The sequence below is a fragment of the Cariama cristata genome, unplaced genomic scaffold (genome assembly GCF_000690535.1).
Source record: "Cariama cristata isolate BGI_N322 unplaced genomic scaffold, ASM69053v1 scaffold9240, whole genome shotgun sequence".
Lineage (NCBI taxonomy): Eukaryota > Metazoa > Chordata > Aves > Cariamiformes > Cariamidae > Cariama > Cariama cristata.
In genome coordinates this window covers 38,354-59,593 of record NW_009596428.1, presented here as the reverse complement: position 1 = coordinate 59,593, position 21,240 = coordinate 38,354, and the positions used below count along the sequence as shown (strand labels likewise).

At 40.5% G+C, this 21,240-nt stretch overlaps 1 protein-coding gene across 1 annotated transcript in view; it reads right to left on the bottom strand.

The window, feature by feature from the left end:
- The window catches only part of SORCS1 (sortilin-related VPS10 domain containing receptor 1), a gene marked incomplete at its 5' end in the record, with an annotated part of 101,817 nt that overhangs the window by 49,052 nt on the left and 31,525 nt on the right, over positions 1-21,240 (bottom strand). The window contains 8 exons of the mRNA XM_009706024.1: positions 448-578; positions 2,370-2,487; positions 3,518-3,625; positions 4,656-4,747; positions 5,982-6,058; positions 6,517-6,619; positions 13,370-13,516; positions 18,754-18,933. Coding sequence (XP_009704326.1) covers positions 448-578; positions 2,370-2,487; positions 3,518-3,625; positions 4,656-4,747; positions 5,982-6,058; positions 6,517-6,619; positions 13,370-13,516; positions 18,754-18,933 — 956 coding nt within the window. The remainder of the gene's footprint in view (positions 1-447; positions 579-2,369; positions 2,488-3,517; positions 3,626-4,655; positions 4,748-5,981; positions 6,059-6,516; positions 6,620-13,369; positions 13,517-18,753; positions 18,934-21,240) is intronic.

The following is a 21,240-nucleotide window of genomic DNA, read 5'->3' as shown; positions in this document are numbered from 1 at the left end:
CTTGATTTCCAGAAGCTGAAGGCCTGCTTTGCATACTCATATATTTACTTCTACACATATATACATATCTCTGGATATGTGTGTGTATGTATGAAGAATTTATTTTATTTTTTACGCACACTATATGTGCCTTACCTACTACTTTCACAGCCACCCCTGGTCATTGCTGAGGTTAGATGTGCTAAATGGACCTTTTATCTTAATGCTGCACAGAGCTCAGATGTGACCTGGAAAATCGTCTGTCCAGCATCACTTTTGTGGGAGTCCTAGCCACTTACAGATGCCTATTCCACCTTTCCTTCTTTTGACATACTTGCACTACCAGGGAGCAACCTATTTGGCCACTTACATGTTTATTAATTTCTACTCTCTGCAAGTCTACAGCCTCTCTAGTGAGCTTTGCATTGGTGTGGTAGAGAGCACACAGTTCTTGTGCTCATTGCTTACCAGTCAAAGTCTGCCTCTGTGCACACACATGGCTCCGAGGTCATAGCCCCAGCATATTTTCCTTGCATGCATTTCTTCTCTGACTTGCGCTTCCTGTAGATCCTTTTTGCTCCCATGATGCAAGCTTCTCCCTGGAAAAACCAAAAATATCTGACACCCACCACGCTATTTGTATCACCCAATTTTCCCAAGCCTGTGCAATAGGACCTGTGATTCAAGGAAAGAGGATGGGAAGTCAAATGCCATGTCAGTACACTGGAGCTAATTAAATCTATTGAAGCTTTAACTGAAGATAAAACAGCTTTTCCAATACACACTAAGAAATTATCTGAGGTTACTTATGTATCCGATTCAGTTCTGAATTCGTTCCAAAGCCAATGAGCAATTGATCCAGGCCTATTTCTCATTTATAGATTAGGTTTCACAGCAATTGAAAACACAGTCTGATCCCTCTGCAATCTGAGACACAGAGCAGGTCTATTTCTTTGGTCTGATCTCTTTGGCAATAATTTTGTTCAGTAGGAACTAGTAATATGTGTATATGCAAACACTTTCCATGGACTATGAGTTCAGGTTTTATAGGGTTTGACTTGTATGTGGATGCTAAAACTTCCTTGTCTTTTTACTCCTATCTTCACCACCCTGCTAAATAATTCTATCTAGGGAACAAGGTTCAGCCTTGTAATCTCAATGGAAAGTAAATCAAAAAGCAAGATGCCATAGCAGCCTTCCTAAAAATAATTCTGCAAGCTCTAAAGCCAACATCTGCAAAGATATACTGCAAAATCCTTGGCATTTTTGCTTATGCAAGCACAAGAAAGTTAAGAACAAAATACAGTGGGGTCTCACTTGTTAGCTTTTATGCTGTTAAAATCACTGTAGGAAAGAGAAAGTTTTCATGGCTTTGATTTGTCCATGAAAGAGAAGGGCCTGAATGGCAACTCGTGTAAAATGCTGTGCCTCCTTGAATTTCAAGGAAGCTGTACTGATTTTCAACATCTAAAGATCTAAGTCATAACCAGTGTTTTTAGTGTGCAGTTGTGCCTTTTCTGAGCAGCCAGTCTGAGTCAAGCTACTTTCATTTCGTATTCATTATTAAATTCTTGCCTAGCAAGATACATACAGAAAGACAACCTTTGATGATATAAATGGGTGTTTCACTTTAGACTTCAGCAGAGCCTGTGGTGTTTATATAACCACAGAATTTGGGACATATTTTATTCTAACCTGCTATAATACAGGCTCTTGTGTCAAACTTGGCAAAGCTGGGAAGGTGCCCCAAGGCAGGTGCAGGCACTGTGCAAAGCACGTTACCTTGCTGGGCACTTAAGCCGTGGTTCTGGGAGTGATGCAGCAGCTGCATCCAGGATGCAAGGGGCAGGGCATGGCGGTCCAACGAACTGGGGAATGAAGTGCCTGACTCCCACAGCAGAAGTATCACTGCTAAGAGAGGCAGAACAAGGATGAAACCAAGTGAATAAGAAATGAGGCTAAGAGGTCACGAATTTGGAGAAACAAGTGTGAAAGCAACCAGCAGGGCCTTAAGACACTGGCTCTGAGGACACAGAAGGACGGAGGAAAAGAAAGGAGGTAAGGATGGGGAAATTGGATTGGAGATGTAAGAGTGAAGGCATTCAGGCCTCTTTCAGTGGCAGTGCTTCTGCTGTTGCTGCATTCTTCAACTCTGGATAAGTCTGAGCTAATTGCCTGCATGGAGAATGAAACCCAAAAGGCAGCTGTTCATCCTTTGGGGCTCACAGAGTGCAATGTAACAGCAACACACCCACGTAACTAAAAAGACCCATCCAGCAAGGGACAATCTGATACACCAAACTAACATGAAAAGACTTCGGATCATGCTGATCTTTAACTGTAGGATCATTAGCCTCTTCAGGTCAGATCCCAGCCTCCTTGCTTCTCACCTGGCTATGGAGTTGCCAAGGCCTGTAGTCCTCTTCTGCACACCTCCGATCAAAAATGGACTTGTAGTCTACTTTCACCAGCTGCCACTCCGAGCGGTGGCTGAAATGCCCAAACACTCTACAGAATAAAGCAGAAAGAGCATATAGTAAAAAGTAGCTCCAGATAGTCTGGTAGTCACAGAGGTACAGTCACCAACAAATTTCCAATGGAGATTAATCGCTTTAGGAGTGGCAGTCCTACTGATTTTAACTTGACTGATACAGTGGAAGTGAAACTTAGGCAGCTAAATATCTATAACCCTCTTAAAAATTGCATCTAGCTTTAATTTTGTGGATCAAGATCCTCCCACTTATGTCAATCCCCAAAATGAGTATACAGAGAAGACTTGACATGGAGCTGGAGACAGTTATATCTATATGAGTTTGATATCTCAATTATAAGCTTTGGGAATCCCTTCCAAACAAATTAAAATCAGAAGCTGAAGGGAACATTCTTCATACGTCTCTGTTAATTCAGGTTAGTTTCCAAGCCACATATTCTGTTTGTTACAGGTCAGTCCATTTTTTACAGACAGAAATTGAATTTTCCTCCTGTTTTTGCAAATGCAAATCTGATCTCAGGTAAGATGTCACAGCTTCTGGCAGGGTGAATCCAGATTTATGCACCATGCAGAACTCAGCATACCACATTGAAACTATTTATAATTTTTCATGAGACAGCCTCCAGGCAACATTTTGCCATTCATTTTTACAAAAGAATGTCTTCATTTTTCTGTGTCTCAGTTAAAAAAAAAAAAAGAAAGTAGCAGCAAAACCACAGTTATAAAAATATCCCACCATTTTCCTTTCATATATTCATTTTTCAAGAATAACTCTGCTTTAAACCACATTCAATTTGAGGAGTCAGGTTTCACGCTGATAAGCTAAATGATAATGTTTTTACAGCTTGCAAGGAACCATGTTGTAATTCCCTCAATCATATCTCAAATAAACACTGATGATTTAGCAACAGAAGACTGCATACTCCTGGCTTCAGATAGTACTTGGTTTGGTACCCAACCAGAAATGTTATTATGGTACGAACAACTCTCATAAGGTATTTATGATGCAGTTCCCATCAACAGTAGCATGATGGCATGCTCACTTACGTCATGATGAGAGTTTCCTCTCCAGGTTCCCCTAAAACTCCATCTACAAACAGTGGGAGTGATGTGAAACTGTACTTGCTCCAAGATCTCCCTTCATCAAAACTTAACCTGGTGGAGAAAGCAGAATTAGTGTCTTCTTTCCTTACTCTCCTCCTACTTTACTTGAGGAGACTCTCTAGTCCACTACAGCTGCTACGGAGAAGTGGGAAGCAGCTTCTGTTCTTGGATACTGCATTTTTAGTCCTTTAAATAACTTTTTCTTTTGGGAAGTATCATAAATCAGAGCATTGATCAAGTTTGTTTGGTATCATACCACTAACACTAACACATGGCCGATATTTAAGTGGTAGAAACTAATCAAGTTATGTTAGAGATTGATGCTTTAAGGTCAAAAGGTAGCCTAGAGGTAGGATTTTTAAAAAATAAACAACTGATTTTGAGCATCTTATTTTTGGGTCCCCAACACAAGACATTTTAAGGAGGTTAGATTTCTGGAGCACAAAAGCTTGGCCTCTTCTGACCAGCAGTCTTCCCTGTGGTGGGTCTAAATGAAAGCTTGGAACCACTCATCACTTTTTTTAAGACTTGGGTCTGTGTGTTTCAGATATTGATATGACACTGACTGTAGTGGAAGTAAATCATGCAGAACGAACAGCACAAAGCCATATTCTACCTACCACAGAAACTCAAGAGTGCTAACTAGCAGGGACACTTTTGCCTTATTGATGATATAACCCTGAATCTATTCAGCCAAATTCTGGTTCGTAAGTGCTGCCTGTCACAGAGAAGACAAGTTCATTAATACTTTTGAAAATAAAGAGTACTTTGGTAACTTAGTAAGAGGCAAAGCCATAATCCAGATACATGTTACATAAATAACCAAACTCAAGAAGCCAAGCTGTGGTAAATCAGGAAAGTCATGCAATTACACTGACTATATTTCAGATCTGGACAAGCTGAAACTATGTAAACTGGAATTGCCAGGATCTCTTAGCTTTATCTGAGTTAATTTTTGCCAGTATCTTAACTGATATTTTCTAGATTGTAGCTACAGAAAACTCTGGATGCAGCCTAACTGCCTACTTCCTGGCATCTGAAAAGAGGGACAGCAGACATTTAGCAGAGACGGAGTCATTACCAGAGATGTCTGATAGGCAGAGATGTGTGTTTCATGGCAACCAATACTCCACCTTGATCCAGGTACAGAACACTGTGCTCTTCCTCAAAGATCTGGAAAAAAAAAAGCATATATTTAAACCTATTTTCCCTAGTATCAAGAACATGTCATAGTTCTTTAAGTATGATCATGACAGAGGAAAAATATGTGCTAAGGAATTTACAGAGTAGAGGAAGACATTCTGTATAGAGACAGTTCCTGGGTTTTGTTTTTTATTGTTTGTGGTTTTGATTTTGTTTTGGTTTGGTTTTTTTGTAGTTTTTCCAGGTCCTTGGAAAATGCATTCTGCCTCTGCTTGACAGAAAGTTAGAAACATGACTTTTTGCAAGAATCAACAATTTCCTTCCTTTCAATGACAGATTTTTGTTTAAAGAAGAACTTCATGAGTTTGCATGTATCTGGCTCTATCTCAAATAAGTGAGTAGAAAAATGAGGGCTGGTCAAACATTGTAAAGATTTGCATTCTTGGAAAATCAACATTTTAAAAGTTTTTCTGTGTCTTTTTTGTATTTGCTCTCTGCAAACATCTGTTCTACAGTTTATGTGGCAGCATTTGTCAGTCTGGGAAAATCACTCTTTCTCTCCATGACTTGATATCTCATCCAGAAAATAGGAATAATAGAACCACCTGTTCTAAGGATAAACGCATTAAAGGGTAGCAATGCTTTGTTAACAGGTGGGATTCCACTAAATATTAGGAACTTGATTTAACTTCATTACCTAGTCTCTTTCCACAATTAATGGAGAGATAGGTAGCTTCAGAACAAGATGAACTGAATTTTGTCTTTTTCTCCATTAGCTTAAGAGCCAGGCAAAATAAATGGTTTATACACACACTGAATTTTGGACAATTCAACTTAGGTGAAATGAGTCCCACAGAGTGAGGGAAAGTAGAGCAGTACAACTGCTGATTCTCAGGAAAGTCTCATGAATGAAGAGAAAAACGGTTTGATTGGTACAGGGCATGTACAATAGTAAAAGGAAACACATTCTCTCCCCTTAGCATTCCTATTTTAATCTGTTCTCTTTGCTACAGGTTAAACTGAAGTCAAACTCTGAGTAGAATCATACAAATAATTTTCTGTTATATGAAGTCTAATGACATATTCAGTCTTTTCCTTTGACCATCTCTCTACCTCTCAGAAGGAAGAGAAGTTTATCCTTTTGTAAAGATTTGCAAAAAGTTACTCTGAACCAAAGGAAACAAAACTTATGTGACAGTTTGAATCTACTTTTATGAAAATTTCCTATGATTACTATTTAAACCTGTGATTCTATGTCATTTACCTGTCTCCAAGTGTTCCCAGCATCAGAAGAAACAAACATGCTGATGTCATTGTCTGATAGTTCAGTGCCTATATTACCTGTAAGATGAGCATTGATTAAAGATGCAACACTCTAAGAAACAGTAGAATTAGCAAATCAGGGGAGTAAATATGTTTGTTTACCTTTTGCAATTATAGAACTGGAAGGCAAGGGAAGGGAAGGGCAGGGCTTTCAGTTTGAAGAAAATAGATGTAAAAGATCAAATCCATACAGTTCTACACACTTCCATATACAATGGAAATGCCCTGATTTGAATCTTATGTTCATGGGAGTAGAGGACTACAGGTTATCTCCCTGGTCTTGAAGGCCAGTTTCCATAAAAAATATACGACTAGTTGAAGGTCCATAAGGACTTCGATTTGACAGCCTGCCTTCCTTCCCAATACTGGTTGTGTGACACCCCACAAGGCACTCAATACCCTCCACACCCATCACAAACTCAAGATTTTGTCAGTGTTTGCGCATCATACACAGGTAATCTTTAAATGTTTCATACCTGAAGCTACAATAATACTGGGGGCAGTGTCTCGGCTGGCGATGTTTCCTGAGGTATAGGGATTCTCTGAGACTTTCAGGTGAAGATGAAGGGAGCAATAGGGCTATGGAGAAACAGGAAATATAAATAAAAAGCAGATAGAACATGAAATGCATTCTCCTGTTTCTACAGACTTAGAAATATACAGCGTCTCTCCGTATTACTTCCTAATCACTGCATTCAGACATCCCCAGAAAGACAAGACTACTGTCCTGGTTCTGTGCGAGAGCTTTGCTATAATTTTCTGACACAACCTGTTCCCACTGGGAAACTGATTCACTAGGTTGAAACCCTTTCACAAGGACAAGACCTTTGAAGCTGTACTCACAAAGGAGGCAATGATGATTGCATGGGCAGGTAATGGTAAGGACTACCTAGCTCCCCTGGCTCCTAGTTCTCTTGAGAAGCAAGCAAGGCTGCAGATATGATGAAGTGACTCTCAGAGCAGCAGTGCCCATGCTATCTCTGCAACAAGAAGCAATACAACCCTATTGGTATGGTGCTGAGTCACCACTAATTAGCCATGAGAAACAACTTAATTCAGACAGTGTCATACCATTTGTTGACTCTGAGTATCTTTGACACATGACTCTGTCCTGCACTGCATTAAGAAGAAATACCAAAACTGGAAATTGTTAGTTTAAAAGTTGTTTAAAATAATGCTTCATCACCCCATCTGGATGTGACCTTTGAGATTTCGATACAAATACATCCATGGAAACCTCACCTATTTGTTATTGATTTTGTATGTCAGGTACTCAGAGAAAACAGGAATGGTACAGAATTAATGAGTTGACCCAGAATGTAAGACAGACAGGTAGATTTCCAAAGTTGCTATTACAATTCTCTCCAAATCTGTACTGTGATAGTTTCTGAAAATTTCTCATAATTTTTGCTTTCAGTATTGTTTTATTTTCAGTATTTTTTTCTTCCAAACTTTGTGCAGAGCCCTTCATGAAACATGCTAAGGGAAGGGAGGTAGAAAAATACTGGCAAGAAAATTTGAAGCAAACTGACCCAATTGAGGGGGACATCACACAGGAACACAAATACAGCAAAGCCCATGCTTCAGCTTGCACAGCTCTGTAAGACAAGCAGGAGAGGCTATGCAGAAGGACCTTCAGGTTCTAAGGAGGCAGGTCTTTCTGTCTAATACCAGCTGCCTAAAGGCTAGGTCTGAAGCCCCAAAACTTTTGTAGGCTTTCTCTGCAGGAAACCTAGCCCCATAGGTCACTGGAGGAAGACCACCTATCCATCCCATCTGAATGTAGGAGTTTATGACTCTGAAATGATAATCCCCCTGTGGAGAACGGCAGGGGTTTTTTGGCAAAGGCAAATGAGGGTGGTGAGGAGGGATGGGAGCTCTCACTTATCTGAGACAGGAAAAGGGGACATGGGTTGTGCAGAAGGGAACACAACCTGCCAAGTGGAATGTACTGAGCAGCCTAACTCTAACTGACAGCCTTGCAAGGGCAGCCGTTGGAGCAGCCTGGGGGTGCAGGGAGGGAGTGGAAACCAAATCAAGCTGACATGCATGCAGGAAGTGGAAAGGCATTGCAAGAGCCTGAATTATTTCCTTTTACATTTTTATACATTGTGAAAAGACTAAATACAGAACACATTTTTAAAACTAACATACTCTAAGCCCACATCAGCATTTTGAAGGTAGTAGCTAATGGCAGCAACTCAGCCAGTTCCCCACTCTGACAGAGATTAGACCTTGCCAGACTCCAATCTTTCTGCTAGCAGGGGTTTTCTTTCAAATTTGTCTCATTTCACAGATATAGTACACAGAAATAGAACAAATATCTCAACTATTAAAAGCCAGGTGACCTGTCTAAGCAGAGAGGTGATATTTTTAGTGGCATGACTTCTTATTCATTAAAGTGCAATAACGCTTACAGTCTCTAGTGAAAATTTGGTATGGTGTAAAAAACCACCTCTCCACTCCAGCTAAACACCTAAAGTTACTGCATGGCTATCTCACATCTTTACTGCAGCAGCATTCTCTTCTCCATCCCTGACGTACACCTTCTCCATCTGTATCCCTACATACTTCATCGACAGATATTCTTCCAGACTGTTGGTCCCTTTGTGTTCCTCCTTTAGCTCCTACAGCTTAACTCATACACAGACATCTCAACTTTGTCTTTTAGAATTTCCATCAATTGCCTCTATCCTTCTTGTTTTTACCAACAGGCTATTGAAATCATTATTATCACCAGAATCACCAATTTTGGATTTCCCTGTCATTGCCCAGTACCCAGCTGTGCTAGCTGCTGCACAGACACCAAGGGAAAGAACCACTGCCATGGAGCATTTATGACCTAGGAAGAAGATAAATCATGACTGACATAGCCCATTGCTCTGCTCACTGCCATAGTTCTTACAATCATGCTGAGTTCATTACTTGCTTCCTAATACTTTCAAGCAAGCACTTTATGCTCCCCTCTCAGGAGGCTCATCAATCCTTAGTAAAATTTTTCATAAATACCTACAAACCCACTTCTTGGCTGTTCTGCAAAGCCCATGTGAACCATCTCCAATGGCATGACACACAGAAAATAGCTATTCGTGACTGTCCCTGATCAGGAGTGGGGCAAAGTATTACAACACAAGGATGATGCTAGACACTATTCACAAACCTAGGGGTAGTCGCAGTATTTGCTCACCTGAAATAGCAAGGAGCAATGAAGAGAGATAAACACTTCCAGGAGAGATATTCAAAACACCTCACTTAGATGCTTAAATTAGTCTGTAGCAGATGGCATGAATGCCTCCCCCTTATGAGAAATGGGCCTTTGTCCTGAAATCCTTATAATCCATATAGACAAGACAAACAAAATGTGGGAGGGGATAAACAGATGTCTGGGGAAGGGAGGCACAGAGAAAATAAATGACTTGCCCAAGGTCACATAGGAAATTGGAGATAGGCCTAAAAACGGAATCAAGACTCTCCTGAGATTCAGCCCTGTGTTTTACCACAAGACCATCCTTGAACGCTAACTGATGAACTCTCTTAGACAGATGCCCATAACTTGCAAGATAGAATTACTCCTCAGTTAACCACTTCACAGCACAAGAGAAGTATCAAACAAAACCAGCATCTTTGGGATATAATACCTTGGCAGCTCTTCTATGAAGATTAAGTGTATTCAGCTTAGAAAACAAGTGGCATAAACAAGAAAAATAAAGCCTTGGGATTAGATGGAATTTCATTGCTTTCCTCTATCCTCATTATTCAGAGCCATCTCACAAAAAATGCAAAGAAATTCTTTGAGTTGCTTTGAAAAAAAAACACACCTTGAGCATACCGTCAGTGGAGGGATGGTTCCATCTGGCTTGCCTTGTGTTTTAACTAGATTCCCTCTTAACCTCCTTAGCTGCCAACTTAGCTGCTATGTACTTATTTCTGCATTAACTCTCCCTTAGTTTAGGTTTAAAGACCAGATGCACAGAGGACACAGCATTGCACTCGTAGGCTGGGGACTGTCCTGTCACTCTGAGAAAGGGCAGATCTTATTCTGCCAACAAGCTGGAACATATGTCATCGCTGTGTCCCCAGCTGTTGCCAGAGAGAATTACTCTGAAAATCAGCAGTGTGAAAGCATTAGTATCTGCCATGGAGTAAGGATGGCAGCCAAGCTAGCTGTACAATGAACTACTAAGAATTCACTTAACTATGCCATAAGGAAAAGCAAGATCATGCCAGGAACAGTAATATGTAGGAGGAAAAAGGAGCAACTGATGTAAGGAAGTAAAACTTCTGGTGATGCAGAGGTAGACAGAGTGTGGCTAAAGAGGCGAGTGGAGTTTGTGAAGTGTTTAGATACTACAGCTATGTCACATTGACAAGGAACAGGATTGCCTCAGAGCAGAGGACAGCTCCTTTTCTCCATGTTTTCCCTCAGCAGAATACCCTATGGATCCCTGACTTATTTCCAGGCATGTACATTTCCAGTGCTTTTGCTTTGAAAATTTCCCTACTACTCCCAACTTCTGTGGTCTCTTCTCAATGATTTCTTGAATTCTTGCATTCCCTAGTCTGCCTTCATCTTCCCCCAACATTAAGTGTGAAGCTCAAATCAGATTTTTAAATAGCTTGGCTGTCGCTTGCAGGATTATTATTTTACTTTCCGCTTTTGGTGCACTTTCTGTACTGCTATCCTCCTTTTCTCTTGCAGGTAAACTGCCTGTTCCTGTAAAAAACCTAACAAGTCAGTTTACTTCAGATTTCATCTGTTTGCTTTCTTGCGAATTTGCAAGTTGACAATCTCAGACCCTGTATACTCAGTTGTTGATCCCTGCTCTACCATTCCACTAGCCTGTGACAAACTAAGCATGAAGGAGTGCTCAGACAGGCTCAGACAAGGAAACATACCTCTTGCCTGTTTTATCTGATATTAAGGGAAGAGGAAAAATAAACATGGCTAAACATTCCTCTGGCCTTATCACAGGGAAGGGCTGACTAAGTTCCTTTCCATTCTCCTTCTGCAAGGGTAAAGACTGAGCTACATGGTTTAAGTCCATTGAGGATCTGTTCCTTACCACCATGAAATCATGGACCCATTTCTACAGATGCCCACAGATCCGAGATGTTCAAGTCACAGAGCATTTAATAAGTGGTTGCTTCCCAGTGCAAATAGGATGACAAGCCTACATTGAGCTTGCATAGGTAAAAGCAATTCTCAGTGCAAGTACATGGTCACATAGAGCGCAAAATAAAAACAAACCAGTGTTTAAATAATAGGTGCACAGTAGAGCTACAAGAATGTAAACACAATTCACAGAGAATCAAGGGCTCCTCTGGGTCAGTTCTCGCTGTGTCGCTTCAAGTGCCCACACTTCTGCTCCTGCTTATGACCCCTTGCCTGGCAAGTCAATTTTACCACCCTCAAGGGAATTCCAGCTTGTCCAGGCTTATCTAGTCTAATTTTAAATGAAATGCATTATGTTCTCAGGTGCCCATGAATATTGCAGCAGATACAGTATGGACAGGAAGGCTTAAGGGAGCCATAATCCCCTCTCTCCATAAGAACCATCCAGTCCTCGTTTATACACAGTCATACGACCACTTCCATTGTATTGTGGATAACTACAGTGGCAGCATACCCTTGTATATAAAAGTTCCTGCAAACAATTGTTCCATAAGGACCCCACAGAGCACTACCTCTGGCTCATTTATAACCACAATGGCAAGTCAGATCCCTCTTGATCAGTAGTGCACAACAATACTGAGAAAGACCTTTTTTCAGAACTCAAACTTCAAATTTATGGAAAAAGAATACAGTTTACTTTGATTATTTTAGTTGTATGCACGGTTTTTATTTCTTCTGCCTTGCCAGACCTCTAGAATATTACACTATCATATCATATAATAAAAATATTGGTTTTCTGAAAAAATTGCTCATAATTTGAAAAAGTTACTGTGTGGGTTTTTTACCAAATATGTTCGCTTGAGTTAAAACTAGATTACAATCTATTTGAAACTCAAAGGTGTCTACACATAGCCCCTTCCAAAAAATTTAATTGTTTTATGTCTGCAAAGTCTTCAAATGTCATCTTCTTGGTGGTCATCTCATAGAAAGATTTAATTTAAAAATGCACCTTAGTTACAATTTTTAAAAACTTGGAAGAAGAAAACAAACCCAAACATATTTAGTCATGCTCTGAAATAACTCTTCTGTTTGAGCCCCCATCCTCCCTATTTGTTTTTTCCAAACTGGAAAGAAAATGAAAGGCTTGCATTTTGGCTCAATCAAAAAAATCAATTATTTGAACAGCTTCAAATATCAAGTTATTTATTCTTTGCTCTTACAATAATGCATGGAGTTCTGTTAAGAGATTAGCATAGCATTCATACTTATCACAATGCACAAAATACAATGTTGATTCAATTTCTAACAGATTTACAGCCTCAAAATGAGAAATAACATCTTTATTTCTGATGGAAAACAACACCCAGGTAAAGGACAGCAGGAGGAAGAGCAGTCTAAATAGTGCCCCTGATTCTGCCTGGAACCATGTCTGAACTTGTGTCATACAAAAGCTATTAAGAATCCCAAAGGCTGGAGTTCTGAGTATTATCCCACTACTGTGTATAGATTATATCGGCTGAAAAATACGTCGAGAACAGTCTAAACTTTCTAATTTGACAGTGATCTCCAATTCTATTCATACTGCTTATATTTCACTTTCACTCTTGGAAACTGTTTGCATATAATGATGATTAAAGACTTACCTATATGTGGATCTATATCAACAAGTACAGAGACAGACACAACATACACCCAGTACATAGCTATACATATATTTGGATGAATGTGTCGATTTTCACTTCTGAGCTCAAAGAGAAAATGACAAATATTAATACTGCCAAGAGAGTGGTCTGAAAGAAATCAGAGCTCTCCGTTCGCTTGAACCTGTCTCAAGTTATGAGGTCCCTGAAAGTTCCTGAGCTACGGTAGCTCACTCCTCCCATCTAGTGTCCAGAAAATCAACTGCGCAGAAACGGCATCCAGCTTCACCTGCTGTTTAAGTGGAGACCATCAGTTATGCAGAAGGAAGCTGACCTATGACGCTTCCTTTTGTTCCAGAAATTAAATTAAATTAAGCTAAATTACAATGCCAGCTCTTGCAATACCACCTGGCAGTCCAAGCCTGAGGTACCGCACTTTTAATATGCAGTATTCCCTCCATGAGATACACTGCATGGAGGGAGGAGCTGCCCCCTCCTTCTTGTGTCACCTGATAGAAAAAGATAGTTCTGGGATGTTACCAAGTTCACCACCCAAGTTCCCCCCCACGTACTTACTAGGAGACAGTGAACAGGGTTTCCTCTCAGATCAGTGTCCGGAGCCTGCAACAAACTCCAGTCTCTCCCTTTATTGTAGGTGATGAAAGTTTTCACTTGGTTGTCACTCTTCTTGTTAGCCAAGAACATTCCCTTTATCCCTGCTACCTAGGAAAAATTGACATGGCTGAAAAATAGATCAAGCCGATGCAGGTTCTGTCCGTGTGTCTCTCTTGCCCTCTCAAACCCAACAGGGATCTGATGGCTGTGTCAGTGTGGTAGATGTCAGGGCAAGAATTGCCAAGGAACATCAAAGGAAGGCAAACTGAGGTGCTGGGGACAAGGTAAGACCATCACAGGTGGATAGGTGACAAATGGAAAAGGCAGCTTATATGTCATAATCAGCATGGGAACATGGTAAGATGTCAATAGCATTATCTGTAAAGCAACAATGTCTCAACTGTGTAGGCATCCTCCCCCAAAAAAGATGAAATATGTACACGGTAATTATTTGTCTCTCGCTCTGCAGTAGCAGGAAACAGCAGCAATTTTGGCCTTGCAAAGAAAATGGCAACACACAGGTAAACTTGCAGTTCTGTGCTTCTGTTCTCATACAGCCTGCTTAAGACATCTCATCTAAGGATCCCAACATTTTCATAATTATCAGTGTTTCAACAGGATAACTTGGGCCACAGAGGTATTTTTATTACAGTTTCGTATTTTGAGGAAACCAAGGCACTGGTGACTCAAGCAAGACCACCCAGAATGCTAGTTATAGAGCTAGCAATAAGATTCTCATCCTTTTCTTTTTCCTGGTGTTTTACCCAACAGCTTGACTCCATAGACCTGCAGGACGATTTTGTAAAGATGTGATGTTAACAGGCTGACATTGGAACCAAGCCCAAAAGTGTCTTAGTGGGGAGAAAAAAAGCCAACCTCAAACTACAACTCACAGTGCAGAATGTTCCTATCTTCTCAGCACACTGAAAATCAATAGCCCAATAGCTGCTGCAGCTTGAGAATGAATTTGTTAGACTGTCATTCTGCAATCTGAGTGCTGCAATAAAAAGGGAAGCAAAATCGGGACAAGGAGGGGAAAAGTGAGAAACTTTTTGGCTTCCAGCGAGTCTGTTCAGTCATCCACCCCATTTCTTCTTATGATGTAGAACTAGTACACAGAATCATTCATCAAGACTTTTTATTCATAGAGATTATTACTTAAATGGCATCACGTGGCAAATGGTTACACAGCAGATTCAGAGTTTGTTCCAGCTCAACTGATTTAATTATGTGGCTTGATTTGGGTGTTACAGCTCCCAGTGAGTAGGACCTTATTGCACTTTTACTCACATGCTGTGGGACTACTAGTGTACAGTGCATTGGTATACTACATTGGTGTACTTAGTCAATCTGAATAGCACTTTCCTGCTTGAGCAATGATGCTGAATGTCATTTGAAGTTCCATAAAGACTTAGACATGACTTGCTATAATGGGAAACAGTCTTTAAATTAAGTAGTTAAGTAATTTATTGTTGATATAAGCATAAAAAGATAGTGTTTTCAATTTCTTAGCTGGATTGTTTGGTCCCACCCAACTAAGTATTCAGGATTTCTTTGTTGTAGTAGAAAGGCACCCTGAAAAGACAAGGGTACTCTGTCTCCCAGTGATACTACATGAATAGATAGGGTTGGAAAAAGAACATAGTTCTGCCTTTACGACCAGAGGCCAGAGCCTATAGCTCCATTTGTTCTTTTCTTTGTTGTTGTCCTGAAATAGTTGTATTATATAGTCCCTGTGAAATGCTGGCCATAAATGATTAAAGAGCATTTTATATATCAGGTGATAAATGTGTTCTGAAATCCTGTGAATTCTTCTTTTTATGATTCTAGTCATGGGCTGGGACTCAGAATCCTTTCTGAGAAAGCAAAGTGTAAGTTATACTGTGAGTTTTGGACAGCTTTATCTTAAAAAAAGATCACACACAGTATACACATTCATGTGCTCTCAGAAGGAAGAGATAACACCTACTGCATATACACAACCATGACACGCACAATGGTCTGCTCATCCCTGCTATTCCTGCAACCATAAGACAGAAAGACTCATGCAAGGAAGTGCATGACCACCAGTGGTCAGAGAGAAAAGTAGTCCATCAGCTCCCACACAGGCATTGCAGACAATCCTCACCACCCCAAATGCATTGTGTGCAGATACAAATGCTGTCTACAGTTTTAGAAAGATTCATACAACACACTTGAACATACAACTCAAAACACATTCTTCACTTCCCATCACCAACTTCATATGTCAAATATATACTTCCCATACAAGATGCATACTGCTAAACAAAATAAGTCCCAGACTGATAGGCATATGTACCATAGCTATAGACACATCTCCTCACAGTCTGTTATCACTTCAGGCATGGATTCCCACAGGCAGGATTGTCTTGCTGTGGACCAGTCCAACCAGAGAGCCAAGCAGAGCCATATCAAGAGAGGTGCAGGAACAAGAAAGGGCACTTGGATCCAATGGCCAGTGATTCTTGCTCATCCCTTGCTCTAGAAGATGGTCTCTAGGACAGCCCTTTTGTGACTGCAGACCCACTGAATGCTGAGTCCAGTGTGCTACTGATGAAGTAGTACTGCAAGGTGGTGGAGAGAAGAGCTATTCTCGTACCCATACCCTGCTCTGTCCAACACGCAGAAGGGGGAATAATGTCACTCTAGGAGTGGTCTTCTTATTCTCTACAAGGTCCAGAAGCAGAAGAGCCCACACACTGAAACAGCAACCTCTGAGTGAAAGGCTCCTGATGACTTATAGGAGAAGGGAGAACATGATGAGGCACCATGAAAGAATTTCTGTTTTCTCTTCATGCCCAATGCAATTCCCTGTTGAGCAGCACTGAGCAGGTTTATCCTTGATGTAGAATCAGTTTAGGAATCTATGCAAACAAACACATTCACTACAATACAACCAGAAGAACTTACTTCTAACACCTGACAAACATGCATACAGACACGTGCTCATTAAACAGGTCTTCCTCTGGCATCTTCTCAAACAATCTTGCTTTTCTAATTATACTGCTGTCATCACAGAAAGACTCATTTTGCAATCTCTCCAATTCCTTTTAATTTATCTATAGATTTTTTTCTTCTCTTGTCTTCATCTCCATTTACTCCTAGAGCATTCACCATTTGCAACAACCCTACTCAGAGAATCACGCTGGCTGGCTTCTGTTCCCTTCCAGCTAGAACATCAAACTGAAAGGAAGGTTTGTGCCAGGTTCAGTGTCAGCCAATATTCTTTCTGTCTAGATAACCAGCAGATATGATGCTACAAGTCTGATTCCATCAATTTCAATCCAGGTTACTGTGTGGTGTCAGCCTAATAAAACAAAACAAAGGCTTTTCTTTACCCCTGGGATGTAGGACACCTTTACATAATGCAGTAAAACTGCTTCTCGAGCTGACAGTAATAAGAGGTAACAGTTTTTCCATGGGCTGTCAGTGCTGCAAAGAGATTAATAGTAAAAATCTCCAAATGACTGAAATGCCAGTGCCCATCCTCCTACACTTCATCTGCATTTATGTATAACACTTGGGCTCTCTGTTTGGACAATTCAAGGTGGTTTCCAACTAAAGGGCAGCTGAAGGCAAACTATATAGCAGAGCTAATATTCAGATGGTGATGTGGAACACGCGAAGCATTTTCATTTCCAGAGGAACTCAGATCTAGTTCATGGCCTTTATTCTAAATGGTCAGAGAATCCCCTGAAGGAGACCTGTAAAGAGAAGCTGACCCTGAAAACAGCAGCTGAGGACTGAATTTATACTTAGCTGAGTGTTTTGTCCAGAAGTAAAACAGGCAGCAGAGCAAGAAAAGTACAAGGGCACATTAAAAGACCTATTCTTAGGATCAGTTGTCACAGAAGACAATCTAAATTGGCCTTTTTACAGGTGAGCTTAGGCAGAATGTACTTGTCAGAAAAAGGCTCAGGCATAAAAGGGACATCAAAATGAGGTAGGAGATTTTCCACACTCAAGGGATAGCCCAAGAGGGTGCAAGTAAAATCACTTCAGTTCCCAGAACAGCCCAAGCTGAGGAAGGTGACAAAGATAGCTGAAAACTGCTGTCTCTCCTCCCTTCAAAAACAAGAGATTAGGCTGTCAGAAATGCAACAAAAATTGGAGAATGATGCTATACGAGTGTTGGGAGCTTTCAGAGTCATAGGCTTGACCAATGTGGGTCAGTAGGATTTTCGCTGTGTCCTGGTTTGGCTACAACAGGACTATTTCTCCTTTCAGGAGTTTTTTCTTTCAGTTAAGTTTCTTCTAAGTAATTGCACTTTCTGAAAGTGCAGCTACATGTTTTTCAGACAGTGTCTGCTTTCAGACTTCATAATGCTTGATGTTTATAGTTGCCACTAAAGTAACAGTAGGACTGGTATGCGGAAAGGCCCATTTACACTTACTCCTATGAGAACCAAGGCCACTGCTGGCCCTCTGTTAAACAAGTGAAAAGTTGTAAAAGAGTGGCACCTGTGGAAGAGTGTGGACAGGATAGGTGACCAAAAACTGACCAACAAGGTATTCCATCCCATCTATGTCATACTCCATATAAAGCTAAGGGATCATGAGGGTCAGTCTCTCTTCTTTCATGGCCAGTATCCCTGTGGGACACTGCTTGTTCTCCTGCCTCCAACCCTGATCCGTGGGCTGTGGAGTCCAGTCTGGGACATTTGGGTGCCTGTCCTGCCACAGCAGTGCTGCAGCCTTCAATTCCCCGACCATCATCAGGAAATTCAGTATCGGTTTTGTATGCTTTTCCTTCTATTTCCATTATTAGTAATATTAGTATTAATATCATTATACTCTTTTCTCATTATTATTGTTTTATTAAAGTAGTTTTAATTTCCAACCTGTAAGTCTCTTTCCCTTTTCTCTGTCCCTTCCCCTCCCTGGGGGAGGGAGGGGTTAATAGACAGTATCTGCTGCGCCTTTTAAGAGCTGGCCCAGCCTTAAATGGTGACAGGCTAAGAAACTTGAACAGTTCCTCTTACGGACTGAATAAACTATTCCACTATGTCTTCCGATGCATATCTTCCTATACATGAAAGAGCCATGAGCTCTTCCTCACCTGTGAACCTACAGGAGAGTACGGCAGTGAATCTGTTCATAATATTAGGCTGGGCCTAAATTCAACACCTGTGTAAAACCTGGCCTTGAAACTCAGCTGATTGCACTGAGACCCTTAAGTAAAAGGAGGGTAAAACTACGTGTTTAATTGCCTTTTGGCTCTGCTGTTCACATGCATATTATGATACTGATGTGCAAGAAGGAAATAGTACTGGCATCACGTGAGTTTCTGAGATAGGAAAGAGATGTTTGGAGTCATGACATACCTCATAGAGGTCAATCATCACATTCCCCTCCAGCCCTTGACTGCTCTTGACATTTTCCAAGGCCAGGGTGAAGTACACCCCTCGGGTGTCAGAGATATACAGATTGTATGTGTCATTCTGGTTCCACTCTTGTACAGCTGCAAACACCTGATTCTCATCTGTGCTGATAACATGCATGTCCTGGGGAAAGAAAAGAGAGGAAGTTACTAGAGAGTGCTCTGCTCTATCATTTCCAAGGGCACCAAAGTAATTGTGGAGGAGCAAGGGATATACTTAGGCTGGAGTTTAATCGGAAACCATAGACAACATTCCTGTAAGCAGATAATTCCATCCAGGAATATTTTATACCAGCTGTCTTCTGCCAATTTTCAAAGCCGTAATTAACTGATGAGGTGTTTGTTAATTGAACATTTACGCTAGTAGTACAGTGTTATACAGCAGCACTTTCCCCACACACCAACACTTCCATTTTAATAAGTACTTTGCTTGAGAGGGAGGGGTGGTTGTTTATTTGTTGGGGGTTTTTTTCGGCACTTGAGTGATTTCATTTGTGATTGTGGAATCACAGATATTAAAAACGTGTGGGTTTTTGTGAAAGAATCAAAAAACATCATCTGAAACATTTGCTTCTTGCCTAGTATTCAGAAACCAAGTATGCTTGGGAACTGATACAAGGAGGATCTAATGGGTTCATGTCTGCAGCTAGTGCTGCTGTTATTTATTATTTCTAATGACTAGAAGCCAAGGCCCTGGACTATTGTGCTAAACAGCCTCCCAAGAAATATAACGGAAAGACAACCCTAATCTTCACTAGATGTAAAGAGCAGAATTGTTAGTTAGATCACTAGTAGTATGAGTGAGGTTTTGTTTTACTCTGTTCTGTGCGTTACAGCAGGCAGGAAGCAATGAAAAGATTGCGTAAATAAAGAAAAAAACAAAAACACTTAAACTTGATCCTCCTTTCAATGACTGGAGAAATTATTACCCAGGGGAAAAAACACCAAAAGAGAGATTGTTATAATTAAATTCCTAGGCTCTATCTGCCCAGCACAGGCACCCTGAGTTCTTTGGTACCATAAAAGTCTGTGGAGGTAGGAAAAGAAATGCAGATTTCTTAGCACCAGGTGATTCCCAGAAGATTCAGCTGCTCTGTCTGTTTTGGGCAGATATCCCAAAGTTATTCTGCTTCCATGAATCTCAGCCAGGGCCTTCTACATGCAAAACTGGGAACTTTATCAGAAAATTTACTCTTTGGAAGCTGATGCTACTTCTTCCTTCTGTTAGTAATAGTCTTTAACAATTCACTTTCTTGTGGTTTTGTAGGGGAAATTAATACTTCAAGGTGGAGCCTTGTAATGTAAAGATGAAAAATAATATAACGAAGAAATCTGATCTATAAATTTGAAAGTGGATTCACCATGAAGTTAAGATTCAGAACAGTTGTTTGTTCATCCAGATCCAGATTTGAGTATAGAGTGGATGAATATTTACTTGATTTACTTGCTTCTTTGCGCTGGAGAAAAATGTATCCCAGAAGATGGGCTGGTTTTATGGAGGAACAGATTTGCTTAAATCCTGAGGCAACAGGAAAGGCAATATAAGTCCCAGTGCCTTATACTAATTGTGGTTGTGAATAGATTTCCTCTCTTAGCTCCAGCTACACTAGTAGAAGTTACTGCCACAGCTTTTTGTCCGAGGCTCCTTACTTCAGTCTCTTACCCTAGTCAATCTGCTAGTAGATCTACATGAGTAGGTGTTCCCAAAGTGCTTCAGGCAACATGGGCTAGCACAGCTCTAATCTCACGTTTAAACTTTTGCATATGTGTGTATACACATGGGGAGACCTCTCCTTTTAAACACAGACAATAAGTAAAACTTGTTTTGTCTGGTGAAGGTACAGTTTCATTAACTTAACATTTTAATCAATAGTTCCGTAATAACTAGGGGAGAGAGGTAAAAAGATATTTTGATCAACACTGGGGAAAACTAAAGGCAATTTCATGAATGCTTAAGAAGCAAGTAAGTTAATTTATTCACTAGCTGCTTCCTGAGTTGATCAGATCGTGCTGTAAGATGCAAGTCTAAAGAAGATCCCAGTAAGGCTGAAGGAATTTAATCCTGGAGAAGCAGAGATTGAGACAGAATTGGCATAATGCACATAGTGCAGAAAGACAAAGAAGAGAGTGTTCCAGCTGTTTGCCTTTGGGAATCAATTAACTTTTCCTCTTAATATGGCCTTGTCCAAAAGATACAGTAACAATGCAAAGCTTTGATAGAAAGGGATCAGTATATGGGTATGAAACAGGTCTTTGATCGACATTAGGAATTTTTTGTTTTCCACATTGGGAAAACTAAAATTAATCAGCATATCATATTAATTTCTATTTTATTTTTTTTTCAGTGTGTGTGGGAGGAATAATACAAAAAAACAGCCTTCATCTTGATGTGGAGCATGAGCTTCACTGCATCTTCCACTACTACCACAGA